A 25,566-nucleotide genomic window follows, 5' to 3' on the forward strand; every position below is an offset into this window, starting at 1 on the left:
TTGGAGAGGACATGGAGATAAAATAGTCTAAGATGGGGATATAGTATTTGTAAAAGCACCAGGCATTAGAAGGGACTAGTATGTTTTAGGAATTCTAAAAAATTCAGTATGATTGCTGCATGTGGTGCAGAGGGAATGGGGGAACGGATTGGGCTGAAGAAAATTATTGAGATTTTGATGGTACAATTGATTATTTCCTGATATGAACCTGGAAGATATTTAATTTCAACTAATTAATTTTGATAAGATGTGTATTTTTCTAGGGAATTACCTGCTTTATTATAATCTCCTGACACATACCTTTTAGTGCCTTTCTTATAGTAGATGAGATGTTAAACTGTTAAAATAATGAAGTTGTGCAGAGTGTCATGTGATATGAAAGGACTTTGGAATGATGTATTGCAAAAATTGCTAATCATTTTTTCCTTAAAATGGTCCTTTTTGAGTTGCTTTTTGAATTTTCTTATACTTTGCTAGCCAATAATTTGCTAGAGCAACTTGTGGGTCAGTCAAATTATTCCAAATTCTAAGAAGTAAAGGCACTAGATATGCACATAAATACAACTTATTTATGGTTAATACTTTTTATTTATATATTTAAGAGAGAAAGATTAATATGTAAAATATGTGAATGCATGTCATTTTAATAGCTTCAGGGAAATGTTAGCTGGGCATAACTTTGGTTTCTTCATCTCTGTGTTACTTGTGATTGATATATATATATATATATATATATATATATTTTTTTTTTTTTTTTTTTTTTTTTTTTTTTTTTTTTTTGAGACGGAGTCTCGCTCTGTCGCCCAGGCTGGAGTGCAGTGGCGCGATCTCGGCTCACTGCAAGCTCCGCCTCCCGGGTTCACGCCATTCTCCTGCCTCAGCCTCCCGAGTAGCTGGGACTACAGGCGCCCACAACCGCGCCCGGCTAATTTTTTGTATTTTTTTTTTTTAGTAGAGACGGGGTTTCACCGTGGTCTCGATCTCCTGACCTTGTGATCCGCCCGCCTCGGCCTCCCAAAGTGCTGGGATTACAGGCGTGAGCCACCGCGCCCGGCCTGTGATATATATTTTTAAGGCTTTATTCCAGCGGCAGGTTTCATTTTCACATAAGCATAAGGTCAGACTTTACAATATTTGTTATTTAATTTTTTTCTTCCAGAGAAACACCTCAGAGGCTCCAGACTTCATTTTAGAGAAATTTTAATTTCTTCAGCTTGAAATTGCTTGGATAGGTCACCACCAGATTATAGAGAGCATGATGTGCTTTACAAGTTGAAAAGTTTTCCACCAAGTAATAGCAGCAGCGAAGATTGTCAGAGAAACAACTAATTAATCTCTGCTCCTTTACAGCTGTTTAATGCAATGCCTAACTAAAAGTCCTGTTAAATTAATTAATGATTTCAATTATGAACTTTTCTCCAAAATGTTATGATTTGTATCAGATTGATAATGCAGTGACCTGGGAGTGTGAAATCTGTGTTATGAAGAGAGTCGCTAGTTAATTGATTCACAAATTATTTAAAGTTTGTTGCACCCAAGGGAGTGCTCAGTTTCACGACAGTCATTTCTTAAAGTGCACAAACTCCTTTTTCACCTTAAGAATGTCTTCAGTTATTAAGGATGATAAAATATCAGCGTTTTTCTGGAGCTGTGAGTAATCTTAACATTTATGATTTAGAATTTGTAGGGGACTATGAGGAGATTAAACCTATGCTGGAAGGAGGAAAAAGTTATGTAAGTTTGTTAATGTCTCTTTTGTGGCAACTTTTTTATTGCTTTTGCTTTATTCATTTTAAATAGTTTTCTGAACATCACCCTTTACACTTTTTTAATATTTGCCATACATTGAGGATATTTTATGTTAAAAAACAATATGATTATGCATTCTTAAGAAATTCTGAATTGTAAATAATATAAATTGTGGTGATAATTGGTATTTGAAGCATTTGGATTACTCTAGGGAGGTGTAACTTAATGCTAGCCTTCAATGTTGGAGTGGGTGCTGACCTCTCAATGCAAGAGCATCAATATCTACAGGACACCTTGAGTGTTTTTTGTAGCATATAGGGAAAAATTAAGAGTCATATATACTTCTAGTCTGGTTATTTTATGCATAACTTAAATAACAAATAAAAGTGTACATATACGTGCACTGAGAAGGGGGCATCAATAATGGCATTAATATTTTATAATACATTTATTAGTTTTATTAATGTTTCTATGCTGCGCTTGGGCTGATTTCAGAGTAGATGGTATGGTCATAAGCAAGAATCCTTTACTGAGTGCACATGTCTAACTGAGGTGGAAGGAAAAGAGGTGGTACCTGAGGAGAGATTCTTAAGCAGGAAGAGAGGGCAGCAGGAAGTCTCTGGATGTGACATGAGTGGTGGCTGTAGTATTAGTGGGCTGTAGAATCTCTTCTGTTCTATACACATTTGGGCTTCATCAATAGTTAAAAAGTCCAGTGCTTTTAGGGTGGCTGAACCATACCCTTAGTAGTTTCACTCCAATTTGATAGGCAGTATGAAAAAGTCATTTTTCATTTAATATGAAAAACAAATTTTCCGTTAGAGAAATTTGTCTCTCAGCTCTCAATGGGTAGATGTATTTTCAGGATGGAGCAGGAAACTTGTATTCTGGACAGACACTGTGTTTGCAGATTTCATTTATCCTGGTAACTCTTCTGTTTTACTTCTTACATTTTTTTTTTCATCCAAGAAAATTGCCCTAAGTGAAGACAAATAGAGAAACAATATTATTAAAAATAAGTTTATCTTTGTTAAACTTGCTGCAGGGCAAAAAGAAATGGACTTGAAAGGGAAGTAAATTTATACTAATTTTTGCATTGTAGGAAATGTACTATTTTAGACACTGACTGACTGCTTCTGTTTTCTAAAATTAAGGAGCCTATAATCTCAGCACCATTAACAAGTGCTGTCATTCAGATACACAGTGTCTGGCTGATTTAAATAAAATGAAATGAAGATAGTTGTTTCTGGTCCCTTGGCTTCACTCATTGCCATAAACATATGCTCTGCGTCCCGCTTCTTTCCATCTTATTTATGACTTTAATTTGTTGTGTGGGCTGCGCTAGAAATTAAATTTAATATAATTCTCCAAGGGACCCTGTCATATAATAACATGGTAATTTCTGTGTATCCTTTTGAAAAATGAGGAAATTAATTCTTCCTGACATGTTCTAATTATTCCAGTGTGAACGGCAAATCCGTTTTTCCTAGCCCCTGAAGTGTTATAGGCAAATGGCTGGTGTTCAAAGCTGAGGTGCTAATGCTGACCAGCAGTGCGTTTAATTTGAAACATGAGCAGACACCTTTCAACACACCTTTGTAATATTGGAGTACTTTACAGAAATTAATTCACTACTTATTTGGCAGCTTAGCCTCAAGGTTATGTTTTTTTATTCATCAATGCTATAGTTATGTTAACATAATGTTTCCTGTTTCCTTCAGTGCTTGGTGTCTATATATGGAACTTAAAGTGTGCAATAGATAGTTGAAAGAGGAGAATCCAGACACTTCAGAAATACTGGTTGTATGCCAATCTGTGTTTACACTTTATAGAGAGGTGTAGTGAGGTCTTGAATGTTAAACTTAATTATAGTCTATGGTTGGCAGCTTTAACTGAAATTTACATAGTGTAGAAATTATTGGGACAATCTTGCTGTGGAAAGACAACTGTATACTCTGTTTCCCTGCTGTAAATTTCAGTTGTAAAAATTCAATTTCTTACACAGGGAATGATACCATGAAAAGACAGTTTGTGAATAAAATTTGATGGAATAAGAATCTCAAGATCTGAACTCTGCCAGGAAGGAAGTAGCTATACTTTGAGAAAGAAAGGATTAAAGCCATTTTTTGGTGCTGTAGCTGTGTAACTTATTATTCATTCAGATCAATTGGAAGGTCTATATAGTGTTCTTTAGAGGAATTACAAAAGAACTTACTTTATCCATAATCTTTATTGTGAAACTAGCTATTATATACATTTCTCTAATCACGTCAATCATTTGTGTCAGCCCTGATACAACTTCTTTGTTTTAGTGAGCACTTGATAAATGCCATTACATGTTGGCTATTTATTGTGATAAAAAATGAATACATGAGATTCTACTTAAAATAAAAGATAGAAATACAATTAAACTTAAGTAAAAGAAATAGAATTGTATTTGGAGTGACTGTAATTAAGGCTCTCTGTTTATCTGCTTCTGTATCTCTGTATTACATTCCCTTTACATTTCAGCTTAAATAGGAGAAATGTGAATGGTAGCATAATTATTCTGATAAATAGCATTAATGTTGCCCATAGTTTTTCTGTTGACCATTCAGCTGTTAGACATTTAATTTTATTCTCTCTGGCAATGTACTGGAGGCTACTGTCAGATTTAGATTATGAACAGTGAAGAAAATGATGAAAACTCTCTGTCTTAGCTTTCCCTTATACTTGCCTGATGAAAAAAGTTCTTTTGGCTGGAAACTTGGAAGAACATAGCAATATGCTTCTTCATATTCACCCACATGCCCTCCTGTACTTCTTGTCAGGAGAAGGTTATTATAAGGTTGCTTCTGTGGCATTTAAAGGGTAGGAGCTGGAAGAGATATCAGGAGGTAAGGAGTGAGCAAGGGGATCTCTTCTTAGACCCAGAGACTATACAGATTGCTCAAGATTTCCTGATCATGGACTTCTCCTTGGTGTCCTAGGGAAGGAAGGGAAATCTGCTGCCCATTTGACCCCTATTTTTCTTCTTTTGTTTTCACTGATATTATAGAAGGATTAGCACCCAACAACAGAGATATAGGTAGATCAGATTCTGATCCTATTAGACCAGATCCTCTTCAGAGCCTGATACACCATTTATATAGGTTCTAAGAAAGACTTGAAGATTTCCTGTATTCCTAATATTCTTCAAAATAAAGAATTCATAGAAAGTTCTTGACTAGGTTAAAGCAAGCTGCTCATATATCCAATTCTGCATATACCTAGTTCCATTCTCTTTCTAGGAAAGAAACTGCAAACATTTTTACATGCCTCCATCTCTGGATGCTGCAATCAGTGTGTCCAGCAAAATAAATGAAAAGAGGTAAATATCCCCCAATTTTGAAAATTTTTCTCTTAAAATATTACTTAGGTTCAGTTTTTAGTCATTTTAATTTTAAAAAATCTCATTATAATTTCGAGTTAATGTATAGGAAATGGTTACACTTATTTCTATATACTCTTTACTTGAATCAAAGAAAATTGGCACATATGTTAAATTTTATTTAAAAATAAGTAAGTTGCAGTTTACTTTGCATATACAGTGTATATATATGTATACACATATATACATACTCACACACACAAAAACATACATACTTCTAAAAGGCCTATACTTGATTTGTCTTTCTTCATTAAACTCATTGATAACCTTCTTTTTACACTAGTAAGTTTGTTTCATGAATAAAATTTACTCATTTTACAGGCTTATCCAATTTCATTTACTGATTGATGACTATAGTTAAGAAAAAGATCTTCCCTACACTCACACATGCTTATATTTATACAATAACAACTTTTATTGAGCGTATGCCATATACCAGACACTGTACTAATCACTTTAATGAATTGTCTCATGTGAAACTATAAGCAACTCTTTGAGGTAGTTATTATATCTATTTTCCCAGTTTTATACATGAGGAAACTCAGCACGGACAAGTTAAATAATTTTCTCCATATTACATAGTTTACAGGTGGAAGAATGAACATTTTAACATATCAAGTGCTTAGAACAGTGCCTGGCACATAGTAAGCTTTCACTGAATGTTAGCTACCCCTGTTTTTGTGGTAGAATGCTCTGGGTCCTGAATTTCAAGAATGAGATTAGGAGACTTCCTCCAGAGAAGATGATAGAGAAACTAAACTACTTAGTATTTAAACCTAGCTTATGAACCTAGGTACTTATGAGACATTTAATCTTAATTCACATAAACAGATATTCTTTGAGTACTTGCAGTTTATAATGTTCTCTTTTAGGTACTACAAGGTATATAAAAATGTCTCTGCTGTCACGGAGCTTACAATCTAGTGGGGTTGGGTGTGGGGATATGGGAAAATATATAATGACTGTAATACTGGATAGAATAAGATTAATTTTAAAATAGTTCAGGAGAGAATTTCTAAGGCCCTTACCTTTTTTTAAAAAAAAATAGAGACAGGGTTTTGCTCTGCCCCACAAGGCCAGAGTGCAGTGGCACAATCATAGCTCCCTTCAGCCTTGAGCTCCTGGGGTCAAGCAATCCACCTCCCAGCCTCCCAGGACTTAAAAAGTAGCTGAAACTTCAAGTGTGCAATGCCGTGCTGGCTATTTTTTTTTTTTTAATTTCTTGTAAAGATGGAGTCTCACTATGTTGACCAGGCTGGTATTGATCTCCTGGCCTTAAACAGTTCTCCCACCTTGGCCTCCCAAAGCGCTGGGATTACATGTTTGAGCCTCCACAGTTGGCCAGGCCCTTACATTCTTAAATGTGCCTACATTCTTGGCCAGATTTTACGCTTGGTTCACAGAAAAGGCTAGGATTCCATGAATAGATGATAGTTTGGGGACAGAACACAGCGGAGTGGTTTCATGCATATTGAATTTAAGAGGCTTCGTGTAGCAATATGTGAAGATGTCAGACAGTTAAAATGACAGCAAGGTGTCATTTACCGAAAAATTCTTATGCAAGAGGCACAATTATTCACTGCTCTGAATCTATCTTCTCATTTAATCCTTCCAACAACCCAGTAAAGTAGATATTATTATTACAAAACCTATTTAACAGATAAGGAAACTGAGAGTTAGAAAGATTAACTATTTTGCCTGAAGTTGCAGAATTGGTAGATGACAGAACCAGGACTTAAAATTAGGTGTTCATGATTCTGTGCTCTTAACTACAAAATTACATTGTGTGGAAGTATGAGTAGGGAACTCAAAAAAGAGTTCTGGGCTAGAGATAGAGATTTGGGAGTTACCTGCGAAGGAGTGATAGATGATATAATGCTGCAGACAGAGAGCGAGGTAAGAGGGAGCGAAGGAGAGAGGGAAAGAGTGAGAGAGGAAATGAAAGATAGAACACCTTAAGATTGAAACCCTGAGGGAATGATAAAGGGAGAAGGGAGAAGAGCAATGAAAGAATAGAGAAAAATAAGTTTTTATGTCATGGAAGTCAAAAGAGGAGAGAATTTCAGTAAGAAGGAAGTGACCAACAGCAATTACTATTTTTTTTTATTTTTTACCTTGGTAAAATAATTTACCTTGAGTTCCAGGATACATATGCAGAAACGTGCAGTTTGTTACATAGGTAAACGTGTGCCATGGTGGTTTAACAGCAATCACAATTGATTTGATATATTAGTATCGAATTCTGTTGAGAATTTTATAAGAATGAGGATTTGTCAATCGGAGCTTGTTGCTAAGGCCAGGGCTAGATGGCAAAGGGCTGCACTGTGAGGATGTTGATGAGGAAATAGTGGTAGAGGGATAGAACACTTTGTAAAGCAGCCTAGTAGCTGAGGTAGCAAGTGTCTAGGGCAGTCCCTTAACGGAGAGAGACCACTGAGGGAAGGGTCTTTTTTTTGGAAGAGGGAGAACATAATTATGTTTATAAATAGCAGGAAAGCAACCAGGAAAGAAAGAGAGGGGAGAAGGAAAATAAAAACAAAAAGAAGAGACAAAAAGGGAGAAGAAACTTTTTTTTTTGCTACTTGAAATAGTTTTGCTGAAAGACTTTTGGTAGGTGTATTAATTTCCTAGGGCTGCTGTAACAAAGTACCGTAAACTGAGTGGCTTCAAACAGAAATGTATTGTCTCACACTTCTGGAGGCTAGAAGTCTAAAATCAAGGTGTTGGCAGGGCCATGTTCCCTTTGAAACCTGTAGGGAATCTTTTTTTTTTTTTTTTTTTTTTTGCCTCTTCCTAGCTTCTGGTGGTTTGCTGGCAGTCACTGACTCTTTCAGATCTAAAATTCTATGATTCTGTGACTAATAGACTGTATTATTACAGCATTCATATTCTTAAAGGGAAACTTACATACAAGTTTTATGCTTTCACTATTAGCCTTCAAGTTGGTGTTTTATATTTATATCATTATGTGAAGACAATTTAAAGACAATTTGGAATTTGCAAAATATTTAGAACCAGTTAAAAATAAATATAAAATATGTTCTAAGGCTAACTTTTCAGTTTTTAAAATCACAAGCCTCTTCAGAAGAAATTAAATTGGATTACATTTAAAATCATGTGATTTAACACAGAAATAAATATACATATGCAAATTGTTTGTACCCTGAACAATTATTGATATTCACATGCCTTTATTTTTAATCAATAGTTATTTTCTTTGCTATTGCAATCAAACACGGAAGAAATAATACTTGCAATTTCATTGGCAGTGCAGATGAGCTCTAAATAATAGCTTTAAGTTTCAACTGTGGTGAATATTATCATTTAACTTAAATATTGAACTATGAGGCTGCGTAATAGTTGTATGCTTATGTCAGCTGGTTAAATATTTAAGTTAGACTGTTATTATTGAATATTTTATATAACATCTAATATAAACTTGATCATTAAAAAGGACCAATGCAATAATTAAAAATATCTTTAAATATTTATGCTACCACTTTTTTGTGGCTGATTTTATAAATTGTAGCATATTTTCTCTCAAGTATTTGTAATGTTTCATTTATAAGGCATCTCAGACAAATATTTGGTCTAGTTTTCTATTCACTTACAAAACTTTTATTGAGCACTTATGAACAAAGTATTCTGCTAAGGGCTAAGGATGCAAATCTAAATAGAAAAGGGCCTTTTACATCAAATAATTTTGTAGGCTGGAGAGGAAGATGAGACAGATACATAAGCAATTATAGTACTATATGATATACTGCACTAAACGTCTAAAGTGCTATGGGAGAATAGAAGAAGAAATTAAGAAGACATGTAAAGGGAATTGTCATCAAAGCAGTGACTTTGAGTCAGGTATTAGTAGAAGAGTAGGAGCTAAAAGAAAGAGCAAGCCCCATAATGGCAGCATCTTTAACTTGCTCACTAGTCTATCTCGTGCCTGTAACAGTGTCGGGCAATTTAGTAACTGTTGTTCTGAATTTTGACAATCTGGGTGGACAAGGATAAAAAAGGACATTCCAGAAGCAGAAAAACACGAGCAAAATAATGGAGACATCAAAGGTCATGACATATGTTGGTTTATCATGACTGGAATGAGGGGTATGAGGAAGATGACTGAGAGTGTGTACTTTGGAGTCAGTCAGAGCAGAGCTGACTTCATTTTATGCTACCTTTATGATTGTGGGTAAAATGCCGAGCCTGTTTTCCTACTCTAAAATATAATTAATATTTATAATGTTGCTAAACAAATTGCCCAGATGTAGTGCCTGGTAAATGGGAAGCATTACATTGTTAAACCATTATTACTTTTTTTTGAGAAAGTGATGTGGCCTAAGACTAGAAGGATACATATGGTTAAAATCCTGAAGGCCTTTGTGCCTTATTAAGGAGTTTGAACTATCTTGTAGATGACTGGGAGCTGTTAAATTTTAGTTTGCTACTGAACATTAGCTATAACATATATACAAGGCACTCTGAAGAGGAGATTTAATAGCTTATAAACTGTATGTTATCCTTTTCATAATATTCTGTTATGTAAGTTCAGCATTCCTCATCCTGCTCATATTGCTTAAATATTTGATGCTCAATTCAAGTAGGGAATAGTCAGTGTTAATTTATTGACTTGTTTAAGCAAAGTGACCTTCTTCAAGTCTCCTGGGGTTGGGAGATGGGTTAAATATCACATAACAAAAACCCCAAAATTTGAAAAAAGAAGAATAAAATAATTAAATTGGAAGCTGTTATTTATAGGACTGATATATTAATAACCCAAAATATAACTAGAAGTGGCAAGTGGATGATCCATTGGTTGATAATTGAAAGCTGATTGCATTTTTATAGGTCATATTCCAAATCTAGCTGACCTAATAAGGTCTTTTAATAGACCACACATTCTAGAGATCATCTGCATACCAAAACCTTCTTGCACAACATCTTACATATCATATATTCACAATTGTATTTGTTACTAAATGCTATATTTCATATTTCTGTTGATAAAGTCAGTGTTCACTCCGTTTTAAAAAATCTCTGGAAGGGCTTCATTTTTTTCTTCAAAAGGATGAAGAGAATGGAAAAATAATGAATGGATGTGTTTTGTTATGAGAAAACTATTTGCTATTGTTAACATTTTCAGGGTAGAAAAGGACAAAAATTTTGCCTTTCTTCATAATTTCAGGTGAAATTAATACTGCTAACCTAAAGGTTTTGGTTAGTCTATCTTTGGCAGTTCAGTCTGGTTCAAGAGGTTTCTATAGGGAGAGAATGATTATTTTTAAAGGCCTTGATATGTCATTTTGAATCCTGAAGCAGAAATCATGTAGCCCTATAAACCTTAAATATTAGAAGATTACTGGCCATACAGCAAGCCCCCACAGAATACCTAGTGAATAAACGGTTTTAATATTCGAGTCATGGATGTAAGATGAAATGTACTGGGAGCTGAAACTCATGGAAGAAGAATCGTTTGTTAAGAATTGGTAGGAAATGGGCTACTACTACCAATGCTTTTTCGATCAGCATTTCTGCTCCTATGATTTGAGCACCTCTAACTGGATTAACTAACTGAATAACTGGATTTTGGTGCTTATTTAAAAGGCAGATTCTTGATGTTTCACCCCAACTTTTTGAATTAGAATCTCTAGATGCCCAGGAATCCTCATTTAAATGACTTCCACAGATGATTCTAATCACCACAAAGATTGAGACCCACTGTCCTAGAAAAATAATGTGGTAAAAAGCTGAGATTTAAAAAAATAAGACAAATGTAAAACTGGGTTTCTGATTAAGGCAGTCTGTGTCATCGGATACATCTAAAATAATTCGTGTTGAAAAATAACCTTTTTAATTCATTTTGTTTTATATTTAAAACTTAAGAGTAACAGCATGTGGACAGCTAATTAATACATTATTTCAGTATCATTCATAAATTGCTTTTGAATCCTTTGACTTAAAGAGAGACAGTTACAGTTTTGACTGTAATTAACTTGGCATGTGCCTTTGAATTAAGAACTGGAGTTCTGAACATCTTAAAGAGCTTTTAAAATGGTGCTGATGTCTTTTCATTGTTCCTACTTTACTGGGTGGGGCCCGGATATTTGTCATAAGTGAATTGGTGCTAATTAAAGACTGTATTGCTATCCATCTCTGTCAATCAAGGTAAATATATTTTTGAGTTAGTAGAAGGATGGGAAGTGAAAGAGGTGACCTGAAATGCCATGAAATGAATGCCAGTTGAATATAGAGAAAGTATAATTAGTAGGACTTGGTGGTGATTGGTTTGCTAAGGGAACTTTTAGGGAAAATCCCCAAACAGCACCATTTCTTTGTTTCTAAACATAATACAGTTTTATTTTCCTTCCTTTTTATGATCTCACATCTTATTTACTATGGAGAATTTAATGATTACCAGAATGTGGGAAATATTTGGCAATGTCTTACTGAATGTTAGTGTGTTTAATAGTAAAAATGTCAACATGATAATAATGCCTTATATAATTCAATAGAATATAAGAAATTAGGAAAGTTATCTATAATAAATACTTGACATGAAATCTAAGTCACAGTGGGACAATTAAAACCCGAGGAGGTTTAGTAACTTCAAGCTACCAAGAACAATTAACGTTAATATGCTTCATAGTTATTAAAAGGTACATTGTTTTTTCTTCTATAATCTGTGGTTCCATTTTATTCTTTCTCATGCTTTTATTTTTCCTCATGTAGTTTATAAATTGGAATATTTGAATTTGTTTTTGTTTCACCTTGTATCATCTTAACTATAGTTTGGCCTGAAATTCCCAGAGAGCATTGGGATGTTGCCTAGCTATTATGAGATGACCAGAACTTTAAAAAATTTTGTTCAGCTGTATAAATTGTTTATTTTGGAAATTTGTCTAGTTTGTTGTATGGAAGTTATCTCTTAGATGTAGAGTCTACTATGTGCTGGGTACTGTTTGAGAGAATGGGGAGATAGTGAACAAAGCAAAATACCTGCTCTCATTAAGTTTATATTCTAATGGTAGTGGTAGGAGAGATATTAAAAAACAACAAATAAGCAAGTAAAATATATTAAAAGGTGATGAGTGATATGAAGAAACTTCAAGCATGGCAAAGGGGTAGGGAGTGCTGAGGTGAGGAGTTTACTATTTTATAAAATACAGTAAAATCATCTCAACAGATAAGGTGATATTTAAGTTGACACCAGAAAGAAGTGGAGAGGCAAACCTTGCAGATATTTGGTGGAAGACCATTCTAGAAAGAGAGAACCAGTATCCTGACATAGAGGAGCCAACTTGATGAGTTTGAAGAATAGTAACAGTAAGGAGACCACAATAGCTGTGTGATGTGATCAGTGAGGACAGGCATAATTTAAACCATTGTAAAGACTTTGGCTTTTACCCTGAGGAAGACGGGAAACCTGAAGAAGATGGGTTCTCAGCAGAAAGGTGACATGAGTTCTCAGCAGAAAAGTGACATGATCTGACTTCTGTGTTAAAAGGTTTGCTCTGGCAACTATGTTGAGTATAAACTATAGCAGAGAGACTAGTTAGGAGGTATCTTAGTTGGCTCCGGCTGCTGAAGCAAAATGCCATAAACTGGGTGGCTTATAAACAACAGAAATTTATTTTTCACAGTTCTGGAGGTTGGGAAGTTCAAAATTAAGGCACTGGCTGATCTGTTGTCTGGTGAGCGCCCACTTCCTCATAGACAACCAATTTCTCACTCTAACCTTACAAGGTGGAAAGGGCAAGGGGTGTCTCTTGAGGCTTTTATAAGAGCACTAATCCCATTCAAGACGGCTCTGCCTCCATGACCTAATCAACTTTGAGAAGTCCCACTTTCTAATACAATTACTTTGAGGATGAGGATTTCAACATATGAATTTTGGGGAGACATAACTAGTCAGACTATAGAAAGAGGCTTTTGCAGTAATCCGGGTAAAAGATGATGGAGTCTTGGATGAATGAATAAGAAAAATGAATGAATGAACAACGAAACCGACATGGATTATATCTGTCTTTCTAAACAAGTATAATGAGAATTGACCTACTTAGGTAAGTCTTCCCTGAGGAAGTGTAGGGATTGAGACGAGATCTGAAAGAAGAGTAGGTAATGACAAAGTAAAAGGGCTGGGGTCGAGGTAAGGAATGTGTAAAATATTTTAGGAAAAGGAAAGAGTATATGCAAATTTCCTATGGTGGGAGGAACATGTTGTGTTCCAGGAACTGGAGATTGATAAGTGAGGCCAAAGCTCAGAGAGCCAACATTTATATGCTAATTATATCATGTGTTTTGTTTATTTCTCACAATAGTCTGAGGTAGTTTCTATTGTTTCTATTTTATAGTTGAGGAAATTGAAACATACAGAAGTGAAGTGACTTGCCCAAGGTCACTAAGACATAGCAGAGCTGGTTTGTTTATTATAGCTACCTTCTACCCTCACTAGAGTGTGGGTAGTTCAATGAAGGCAGAGACCTTATTTATTTATCTATTTTTAACTTTTACATTCAAGTGTACATGTTTGTTGCATAGGTAAACTTGTGTCATAGGGGTTCATTGTACAGATTATTTTATTACCCAGGTATTAAGCCTAGTACTCAGTACTCATAAGTTATTTTTCCTGATTCTCTCCATTCTTCCACCCTCCACCCTCTGATAGGCCCCAGTGTGTGTTGTTCCCTCTATATGTCCACGTGTTCTCATCATTTAGCTCCCACTTAACATGTGGTATTTGGTTTTCTGCTCCTGTGTTAGTTTTCTAAGGATAATAGTCTTCAGCTTTATCCATGTCCCTGTGAAGGGCATGATCTCATTCTTTTTTTAGTGGCTGCATAGTATTCCATGGTGTATATGTACCACATTTCCTTTATACAGTCTATCTTTGATGGGCATTTAGGTGAATCCTTGTCTTTGCTATTGAGAATAGTGCTCCTGCAATGAACACACACTTTCATGTGTCTTTATAATAGAACAATGTATATTCCTTTGGGTATGTACCCAGTAATGGGAATGCTGTGTCGAGTGGCATTTCTGTCTTTAGGTCTTTGAGGAATTGTCACACTGTCTTCCACAATGGTTGAACTAATTTACACTCTCACCTACAGTGTGATAAGCTTTCCGTTTTCTCCACAACTTTGCCAACATCTGTAATTTTTTGACTTTTTAATAATAGTGATTCTGACTGGCTTGAGATGGTATCTCATTGTGGTTTAGATTTGCATTTCTCTAATGATCAGTGATGTTGAACTTTTTTTACATGATTGTTGGCTGCATTAATGTCTTCTTTTGAAAAGTGCATGTTCATGTCCTTTGCCCACTTTTTAGTGGGGTTGTTTGTTTTTTCCTGTAAATTTAAGCTCCTTACAGATGCTGGATATTAGAACTTTGTTGGATGTATAGTTTGCAAAAATTTTCTCCCATTCTTTAGGTTGCTTGTTTGCTCTGTTGATAGCTTCTTTTACTGTGCAGAAGCTTTTTTAGTTTAATTAGATCCCATTTGTCAATTTTTGCTTTTGTTGCAATTGCTTCTGGTGTCTTAGTCATGAAATCTTTGCCTATGCTTATGTCCTGAATGGTATTGCCTAGGTTGTCTTCCAGGGTTTCTATAATTTGGGGTTTTACAATTAAGTCTTTAGTCTATCCTGAATTAATGTTTGTATATGGTGTAAGGAAGGGATCCAGTTTTAATCTTCTGCATATGGCTAGCCAGTTATGCCAGCAACATTTATTGAATAGGGAATCCTTTCCCCATTGCTTGTTTTTGTCAGGTTTGTCAATGATCAGATAGTTGTAGGTATGTGGTCTTATTTCTGGTTTCTGTATTCTGTTCCATTGGTCTATGTGTCTGTTATTGTGCCAGTACCATGCTGTTTTGGTTACTGTAGCCCTGTAGTGTAGTTTGAAGATGGGTAGCATGATACTTCCAGCTTTATTCTTTTTGCTTAGTATTGTTTTGGCTATTCAGGCACTTTTTGTAAATGCCATATGAATTTTAAAACAGTTTTTTTTTTTTTTTTTTTTTTTTTTGCGATGGAGTCTCGCTCTGTCCCCCAGGCTGGAGTGCACTGGCGTGATCTTGGCTCACTGCAAGCTCTGCCTCCTGGGTTCACACCATCCTCCTGCCTCAGCCTCCTGAGCAGCTGGGATTACAGGCGCCCGCCACCACGCCCGGCTAATTTTTTTGTGTTTTCAGTAGAGACGGGGTTTCACTGTGTTAACCAGGATGGTCTCGATCTCCTGACCTCGTGTTCCACCCATCTCGGTCTCCCAAAGTGCTGGGATTACAGGCGTGAGCCACTGCGGCCGGCCTTAAAATAATTTTTTTTTCTAATTCTGTGAAAAATCTCAATGGTAGTTTACTAGGAATAGCATTGATTCTATAAATTGCTTTGGACAGTATAGCCATTTCAGTAATACTCATTCTTCCTATCCATGAGAATGTAATGTTTTTCTATTTATATGTATCATCTCTGATTTCTTTGAGCAGTGATTTGTAGTTCTCCTTGTAGAGATCTTTCACCTTCCTAGTTAACTGTTTTCCTAGATATTTTATTCTTTATGCGGCAATTGTGAATAGGAGTTTGTTCCTGATTTGGATCTCGGCTTGATTGTTGCTGGTGTATAAGAATGCTAGTGTTTTTTGCACGTGGATTGCGTATCCTAAGACTTTGCTGAAGTTGTTTATCAGCCTAAGAAGCTTTTGGGCTAAGACAGTGGGTTTTTCTAGATGTAGGATCATGTTGTCTGTAAACAGGGATAGTTTGACTTCCTCTCTACCCATTCTTTCTCTTGCCTGATTGCCCTGGCCAGGACTTCCAATACTATGTTGATTAGGAGCGGTGAGAGAAGGCATCCTTGCAGAGACCTTATTTTGTTTGAAGCTGTATCCTCAGCAAGTAGAACAGTGCGTAGCACATGTTAGATGTTCACTAAATATTTGCTGAATGAATACATGAGAGAATGAATTGGAATCAAGGTGTATTTAACTCCAAAGTCCATGTTCTTAACCACATCTTGCATACCAGATGCAAATTACAGCTGTCAGATTGTTTCTTAGAAAATGTTTTGATAAGGGGCCAAAGCATCAGGCCAGTCCAAAGGGAATGAAGAAAAAGAAATGCCAAAGGGGAACTAGCACTGAAGTGGTTCAATATAAATTTGCTATAAACTAGAAAAGATAAGAAGGGAGGAGGAAAAGAAGGCTCTGGTTCTAAAGCTGAGTGGCTAACTTCCATAGTAGCTTTCACTAGAACCTGGGCCTGGAACTTTTTTTTCTTTGCTATCCCACAGCTGCTCCTTGTTTTGACTTGGCCACTTTGTTTCCTGGGAAGCAGAACATGGTCAACATATCTTTCTGATGTCCTTTAATTCATTCACTCATCAACTCCCCTTCCTCAAATATTTTTCGTATTGGGCACTCTCAGATAATTTGTCCCCAGAGCAATATGGCTTGTGGGACACACAGAATATCTCTTGACTTACTGATTCTGAGTTGGTAGTTCAGGTGTGTAACTTTACGCCTATCTATAGATATTTCTCTTTGAAATGGAACTTTGTGTATCTCACATCTAGGAATTCCATCCATAGTCTTTTCTGTTTCTTCACCTCACCTTGACTTATGTTCTTTCGCCACTTAAAATTATCTTTTCTCTTTTTTCTCAGAGGAAGAAATGTTCCATCTCTGTTCAGAAGGTGACATCACCACTGTGCCTTATTACTTCCATTCCCTCCAGAGAGGATTCCCTCTCTTTCTTTTCATGGTGTTGGAGATTCAGGATCCATTTTCTATTTTGCCACTTTCTGGCTTTGGGAAGTTGAACGAGTTACTTGCCTTTTTTGAGTCTCAATTTATTATCTTAAAATACCATTTGTCCTGCTAACCTTGCAAGTTTGTAGTGAGTCAGTTACAATAGTGTATATGAATCCACTTTATAAGCTAGAAAACACCGTTCAAATGCAAGATGCTGTTATTACAACCTAGTGCACAAATAATTCAGATTTCTTCTTAAGATAGATTTCCTTGACTTTGGTAACCCTTGAAATATCCTTACTTCCTTCTTCCTTTTACTATCAAACCTCTTGAAAGAATAATCTTTATTTTCTATCTATATCTCCTTATTCCTCTGTCTATTGGAATCTGACTTCTGTTTCATTCTGGCTAACTGTATTGAATGTGCTGCCTTCAGGATTACTAGAGATTGCCTAATTCCATATTTAATGTATTTTTCTCAGGCCTCACTCTTTTCACTTTCTGTAGTAACTAATATTGTTGACTAAAAATGGCTCATGACAGCACTTAACACAGAGTAGGTATTCAACAAGTTTTTAGTACATAAATGTTCCTCTTTAGCCTTTTTAGATTAATATACTTTTTCTGTTCATAAAACAAATACGTGCATCTTTGAGTTTAGTTCTTTCTCTGCTGTTTTCACTCTGTACTTTCTAGGAGGTCTGATTTATTCTAATGCTTTTTAACACTACATGGATAGATCTCATGTCTACTTTTCCAGGTCTGTCCTTAGCCTTAGTTCTGCCTGTTTAACTCCATATTTTTACCTGGATGTCTCATTGTCACTTCAAATTCAGCAAGTTTACCATTTATTTCCCCTAAGTCAATCTCCCTTTTTGCCTTTTGTATTTTTGACAGGGATACAAGCACTTAGTCACCCAGACTTGAGACTTTAAAAATGTGTTGACTCCTTTTTCTTTATGTATTATTGCAGTGGTCACTCATTTGTTAATCAAATGTTTATTCAGTATTTGTTACACAAAAAGCACTATTCTAGATGCTAGGAATATTGACGTGAAACAAAACAGACAAAAATAATGTCACAAGGATCTTATTTTCTAGTCATTTGCATTTATTAATCCATTTGTTCAATAAATGTTTATTGAGAGTGATGGTGGTAGAATTTTTTATAGGATTGTCAGAGAAGGCTTCTCTGATACAGAGGGATTTGAAGAGGAACTTGAACAAAGTGAAGAAGCAGGCCATGCAAAGTACTGGAAGAAGAACTCCCAGGAAAAGGGAAAAATGTATAGAAAGGCCTTGAAGTGTGAGGATCTTGGCTGTTCAAAGAAAAGTTGGCACCAATAGAGTGATGAGAGTCAAATGGGTGAATAAAAGGGAATTTGGAGATAATATTAGAAAGATAGCTGGTAGCCAGGTTAAGTGGTTCCTCAATAGAATGATGAAGACTCTGGGTTTTTTCTAAGTGAGATAGGAAGCCATTGGAGGATTGGAGAAGCACAATGATATAATTTACGTTTAAAAGATAATCTGATATTAGAAGAATAGACTATAGAAGAGCAGTTGTGGCAGCAGAAACACCAGTTACGAGACTAATATAAAGGTGTTTATATGAGAGATGATGATGGCTTGGACTAGAGTCATAGCAGCAGAAAATGATACATACTATGAATACATAAACTAGAAAAAAAATGAAGAAAGAAAAGTTTTTTGAGTAGATGTCACTTCTTCTGTTAGCATGGCTTTGTGAGTTGGCAAAACTTTTCCTTGGAGGTGTCTTTTCCTTAGATGTTTACAGGCCAATGTAGGGCGCATGATTTAGTGAGCAGTGCTGGCTAGTTTTGCAGCCTACTTGCTCCTTCAGCTGGGCACCCTTGTGCAGTGAATAGACTGTATAATGGTACACAACCATTTGGATAGAGGTGAAGGGAGTGCAAATTAACTCTTAAAAAATATTTTTATTCCCATTATTCTCAAAAGGCCCTTATCACTTCACATGTATTTAATCTCTCCACATAGACTATAAGGCCACTGAGGACCAGAACTGTTTTATTCTTTGCTTCAAGAGTACCTGACATGGTGTCCTATCTGTAGTCTGAGGTTTGTTGATGGTGAATAATGAAATTATTTTACGTCAATCCTTTGCACAGATCATTTTACTAAAGTTCCTGAGGTCTAAAATAGTTCTGCATGTTAATAAAATATAATTATAGCAGATTATATCCATTGTTAAGAGACATAAACTGTCAAATGTAAAGGCCATTAGTGTGACTTATATAAAAGTGGATGTATTTTTTTCCTGTCATGTAGTATTAGTTGCCATCAGAGAGACTGACTATTTCAATGTACCCAGGTTTATTTTAATAGCTCATACCAACTGCAAGGAAAGTGATAAAATATTTTATTTTTTTCATATGTCCTTATTTCAATAATGCAGCAGTATCTTGAAATGAGATAGTATGGATGAAGCAAGTCTAGGGACTGCTGCCAAGTCCTACATAGCAGCAGCATGGAAGTAGTTTAGTCAGTTTCACTAAAAGTTTGAAATCTATTGTATTAGAGTCATGTGCAAAAGCTGTGTTAATTGCTAGCTTATTTTCCATATGGTTCTCTTTTAATGAAGCATATTTAACACAGATGGTTGGAAAGTAAGTTGGGCAATGTCTAAACTGACTCTAACTAATTCTTACAGTGCTTTCACTCCAATAATTAACAGTGCCTTCACTCCAATACTTAACAGTGCCTCTGTAAAGTTCGTTCATTCACAGTTTTTATGACCTAAGATAACTAAAAACTATTCTTTCTTTAAATGCGATCTCTGAAAAGAACAAGAACAGTCATAGTTCCTAAATGAAGTGAAAACAAATCAAGTCAAAGATACTGCAGCTTGTTTTCTTTTGTATAATATTGTTGAATTCTGTTCATCATTACTATGACTATTCCTGAAGGTGTTTAATTGAGACAATGGGTATTATAAAGGGTTACATATAGGTACTGAAATGACTTTACCAAATGCTGAAGTTGGGTTTGTTCACATGACACTAATTTTACCTCTTCGGGGATATGAAATAGAATAGTCTAGAATATTAATATTTCTTATTTGTACATGTTCTATATTTTATGCATTAAAATTGGACTTACTAGATGTTAACATTAAATTAGAAATGAAATTAAGGATAAATTGTCCAGCAATACTGTAAAATCTTATTTCATTTTTTTTCTATGAGACTCAAATACCAATATATAGTCATTGTGTTTGTCTTCAATCTTTTGAGAGTTCAGATATGTTACCTTGCTTAACAATGATGTGCTGATTTCTTCTAAGTATTTTATTTTGGTACCTTTTGGTGTACTTACAAATATGTACAATTGTCTTCATATTTGCTCAAGAATAAGGATACTGTCCCTGTTAGACTCGAGGTTGAATTCTGAGAGGAAAAAGGGAAACATGGTTCAAAGGGTTTGTATCAATTTTGCCATTTTTTTCTCACATTGTCACTAAAGTATTCTCTCTGTTATCTGAATAAGACATCTGCTAACCAGTCTGGCCCTTTTTACCTGATTGTTTAAGAAGTCTTAGCTAAATGTTAGGCCCTGGAGGCCCAGGAATCTGCTAAATGCTGCTAAGCTTGAAAGACACAATGTCCTTGGTCTGTTTTGTGTCTCCCACTCTTGGATATCTTTGATAAATTACCCCAATGTAAATGTGGGATAAATCAAGCAATGGTGTATTCTAAGCAGTGACTGGCCCAAAAGATTACATCTTAATAAACAATGGACTTTTCTCATATTCTAGAGAGGTTGAAGAATACAATACAAAAATTAAGTTTTCACCCAACTTAGTTATATAAATATGGGGAGTCCTAACACTGAAGAAAAAAATACTTTTTAAAAAACTAGTTTGTGAGAAATCTTCTAGAATAACAATCCTACCTTTTATCTCTCCCTAGTAGTCTTTCCCTAGAGGAGGTTAACATTAGATCAGAAAGTTCTCTGCCTAGATGTATTTGGGGAGTGGTATTGAACATATCCCTTTGCCACAGAAACTAGTCATCTTTAAATGTCAGCTTCAATGTTGAAATTTTATGAGAATGGAAAGGAATACACATTTTTACTTATTTTAGACTTCTCTTTGGAAAATGTAGTCGGCTGCTGTTGTCTCAAGTTGGAAGGGTTTACAAAGTTTTCTTCAAATATTAATCTCAAATACTCATGGAAAACAAATGCAATCCAGAATTAGACAAAAAGAATAAATGTATCTTCCCTTTAAAAAACTTAATAATTATAGCACATCAGTCTTAGCCATTTTTTGACCTTTTTCTCAATTTATATTTACCCTGGATACTATTCTTTTGTCTTGTTTATTTTAAGCATGGCTTAATTTTTCACCGGAGCAAGAGCTTAAAAACATCAGAGTAAGAAGAGAACAATTACATTTGTGACAATTGTCAATTACTTGCACATTATTCAAGATAGAATATATTTTCCAATTAATGTTAGAAACAGAATTGTAGAATTACTTTTGAGTTTGATTCACTTTGAGAAATCTAAGAAAAAATTTTAAAATCCATTCTGCCACCTTTCCCCCCTCATGTAGGGCTGTTCTTAAAGTCAAATAGAGTTGCTGTTTGGAATACTCTCTGACTTTGAACTCTGTGGAAAACCACTTTAAGGTACAGGGAGCCTTATGTTGAGTTAGGCAGCCGGAGATGAGCTATTGCCATGGTGTTGATAGTGAGTATGGGAGGGACTCTGAAAATGAGGTTTAAAATATCAGGTTGCCGCGATTAGCAGTTTTTGGATAGGAAAAATCCGGCTATATTATTCATCGTTATTATCTATATGGCATTGTAATCTAGATGTCAGGCATTTTTCATCATTATTATCTAGAAGTCAGGTATTTGGGGTCAGTTATCTCTTTTCTTTTTGCAGGAACAATGTTTTTATTTTAGAGAAAATAATATATTTTGCATTTAATTTTTTTTATTTTTAAAATTTCTCAGTATGGTTTTCAGGTCTAATCCTTGAACTGTATTTCTTTTGGTCTTGATTTTGTTTTCAAAGAAATAGCAGAGCTTTGTAATAAAATACTGCCCTAAAGAAGAAAGAAATATGATTTTTTTTACTAGTTTCTATGGAAAAGCATATAACTGTAATAATATTTTAACTATGGTTTGTATAGACCATACTCATTTAAACTCTATGCAAATCTGTGTTACTTTAGGGCAAACAAGCTACAAAACCATAATGTGTGGTGTAGTGAGCATACACCATAAATTTGATAATCATACTTGTGAATTCATCATATTTCATACAGGAGATTGTTGTAGCATTATGAATAGTAATGTGCAAATGGCATGAAAAAAATGCTGCCACACTCTTGAATCTGTGCCAAGTTGCACTGATTGATAAGTGAAGATATTAAAATGGCAGAAATTTTACATTGACTTTAATGCATGGAGTTTCCATAATTCCCAATGAATCTGGAATGTTAATATAAATACTCTTTTTGTGAGGCGGCGGGAAACATGCTGCCCAGACTACACATGTTATCCAGCTAGGACTGCCTCTACTGTTCAGAGAAATAGGAGTGGGAGGCTGTCTTAAGTGAAAGTGAAAAAAGGTATTTGTTTAGCTGCATGGCAACACAAATATTTCACTTAGTGAGACTGACAATGCATCTTATTATGTGAGCGGGTGCCAGCTTATAAAAAATTTCTGTTTAACTTTCCATATTAGTTAAAGGTGCCCATGCTTAACTGTTTGAAGCCTGGCAATCAGGTTCCTTCCCTCTCGCTGACCCCCGCTCCCACTCCCTGTTGTTGCCCCCAACTTTTTGTCTACCACTGTTTTTTGTTTTTTTCCCACAGTAATAGATGAGAGAGCTAAGGATATCTGGTCCATTGAATGCTAAGGATATCTGGTCCATTGAATACTGTTAGGAATATGTGGGGAACTCTGCCATGTTGAAGTCGGCCTCGAGCTAGACATTTGTTACTTCTTCCCATTTCTCTTATTCCTGATGCACTCTTCTTAAGGCTAATTGTTATATTCTGCCTTGACAGTAGAAACATTCAATGGTATTGTTTCAAGTTGACAGTTCCCTGTAGCACTACCATTGCCTGAGTACCAGTTGCATGTTCTCAAGATAAAAAATCCTTGATCTTAAATTCTCCAATCTCTTGCAATGCATTCGGATCCTAGGCTGCTTTCCTTTTTATAGTGATAGAAAGCAGAAGAAAATGACTTTTAAGTGATATGATTATCATATCACTTAAAAAATTAGTTATTTTATGAATTTCAAAATACCTTTTACTTCAGGAGTACTTGACATCAAGGTCTCAATGTTTGAATTGCCATGATTCCTGCATTATATGCAATTTCAGTAGTTTTATCAGGATATGGTACTGTAAGGTGAAGGCAAAACACATTTTTAAATGTCTGTGACTATAATGTACAACTGAAAGATTCTTACCAGTCACAAGCCTAGAATGATGTACAAGGACCCACCTAGATGAGTAGTGGAGGAAATGTACATTTTAAAAAATAATTTCATCATATTTTTAAAAGCTGTAGCATCAGGAATATTAGAGTTTGTTTAAATATTTCAAAATGTTTTGCCCAATGACAGAGTGTTGGTTACAGAATGAACTCAGTGAAATGGTTTATAATAGACAAAATACTTTAAAATTATATAAACCAAGAGAGTTAAAACTAGGCATCACTTTGCATGAAGAAATTGAAAACAAATTCAAATAGTAATTGTTTTGCACCAATATCTGCATAAGGTTTAAGCAATTGTGTTCCATGGTTATATTTATATTTCTTTTATAAAAATAGTTGGGGCATTCAACTTTTAAAAAAAATATGTATATTCAGGTATGAGAATTAGAAGCCTATTCTAAAACTGATTTTTTTTTTTTCCAAATTAAGTTGCTGGAAGATTGCAGTAAAATATTTTCCTTTTCTTACTTCCCACTGCTGCATTCTGGTTCTTATCCTATTGCATCTCTGTCTATTTTTAGTATGGATGTTGGTCCTCTTGGAAAAGAGAATCCTCCTAAATCCAGAAGACTATGGTATCATCTGTCAGGCAGAAGCCTGAAGTGGCTGAGGGGTTGTAAATGTCTGCCCTGCCAAGGACCTTTCTGACTTCTTTACCACCTTATTACACCAATCAAAGTTGTGAATTTTTGCTGAATTAGTGGCATTCTGGCCCTGTGTCTGGGCCTTTCAGAGAGATAACACAATATGCTGTCCATTGATAGGATGGGCCAGGGGTATGGATGGCTAGGAGGCAATGCAGTTACAGTCTGGATGGAACCCAATGTAAATGTTTTGTCATTAGCATTCTGGTTAATTAGATAGTCATGGTAAGCCTCAAAGTGTCAATATATGAATTTTTTTAAAAAGTACATTTGGATTTTACTGTGCTTTGTATTATTGCTTAGTTCCTTCTCATCAAAAGCAACTCATTTCCTCTCTTCAAGCAGGACAATACTTGTACTTTCCCACCAAGGCTGGCTGGTTAGGGTAGCTAAATTGGTCCAGTATGAAAGGACATCAAATTTACATGGGAGGTTCTGACCCCATTCTATGCTTCAGCGTGAAAGGTAGAAGGAAGATATTGTTCTATTGAATACTTCTGTCTCCATGTCTTCCATCTTGCCCATCCAATTACTAGTTGACATTTAAAGTATTTGGTAGTGGCTTTATGGGACACTATTGTGATATTTTGTTAAGATTTCATAGTCCCCAAAGTGGAAAAATACCTCTGGTTTCTTGTCAATTACAGTTCTTGGCAGATAATAAGCACCTAATAAATATTTGTTGAATGAATAATTGAGTAAATTTGTGAAAGTATAGGAAATGTTAACAAGAGAAGAATATACAGTTCTTGAAAGATGCTGCTGAGAATGACTTAGTGTTGTGGACACTTAAAGTCCAAATTCTGAGATTAACTGGTAACCTGTTGAAATGAAGACTCCTTAATTTAAATAATTTGGGGCAGATTTTCAGATTTTATTTTTTAGCTGGTACAAATTAGCCATTATTTTTTTTCCAAGAATTGTCAGGTAGCATTCAGTTTTCCAAATCTGGTATTTTAGAAGGCAGTGGAATCCTCTAAAATGTCATACTTGGAAGACTGCCTACAATTCAGAATAAATTATTTTTATAGTTCCAGAGAGACTAGAGACTTCTTGGAAAATGCTGTACCTATCTGTTGTTTTATATTTTCTTTGCTAAAGGATAATGCTGGAAGCATGATGCTCACAAGTAGGAAAAATTGGCATTTCAGTCTACAGGAAGCTTGGCAAAAGTCTTTTTCTGAACATGTTTTTCTTTCTATTAAAGTTTGATTGTGAATCATGTGGGTGTAAATGTGAAGGTGTATTTTTCCAGCTGACCACAGTACATGTGACAGGCAGACTATCTCCAGTGCTCTATTAGCCTACTGTGGTGCTAATGCCTTATGAGGTGAGCACCATGATCATGTTCATTGTACAGAGAGGTAGGCAGCAGAGTAAGTGTATATTCTTTAAAGAGCTACGTATTGGGACAAATCCCTTGTGAAGTCACGTGTGCTAAACTTTATGCCGAATATTTAAAATCAAAGGACTATCTAGGATCCCAGATCCCAACAGTGTTCCTCATA

General features: G+C 35.3%; 1 protein-coding gene across 11 annotated transcripts in view; it reads left to right on the forward strand.

Annotated features, from left to right (window-relative positions):
• SOX6 (SRY-box transcription factor 6) overlaps nt 1–25,566 on the forward strand; it is a 784,476-nt gene that overhangs the window by 305,733 nt on the left and 453,177 nt on the right. Inside the window, exon 1 of one of the 11 annotated variants that reach the window (XM_050759324.1) lies at nt 1,063–5,098. The exons of the other annotated variants lie outside the window; for them this stretch is intronic. Within the exon in view, the coding sequence (XP_050615281.1) occupies nt 5,043–5,098 (56 nt within the window). The 5' untranslated portion in view covers nt 1,063–5,042. Of the gene's footprint in view, nt 1–1,062; nt 5,099–25,566 lie in introns of those variants that run through there. 11 annotated transcript variants of the gene reach the window in all.

This window comes from Macaca thibetana, chromosome 14 (genome assembly GCF_024542745.1).
Source record: "Macaca thibetana thibetana isolate TM-01 chromosome 14, ASM2454274v1, whole genome shotgun sequence".
Lineage (NCBI taxonomy): Eukaryota > Metazoa > Chordata > Mammalia > Primates > Cercopithecidae > Macaca > Macaca thibetana.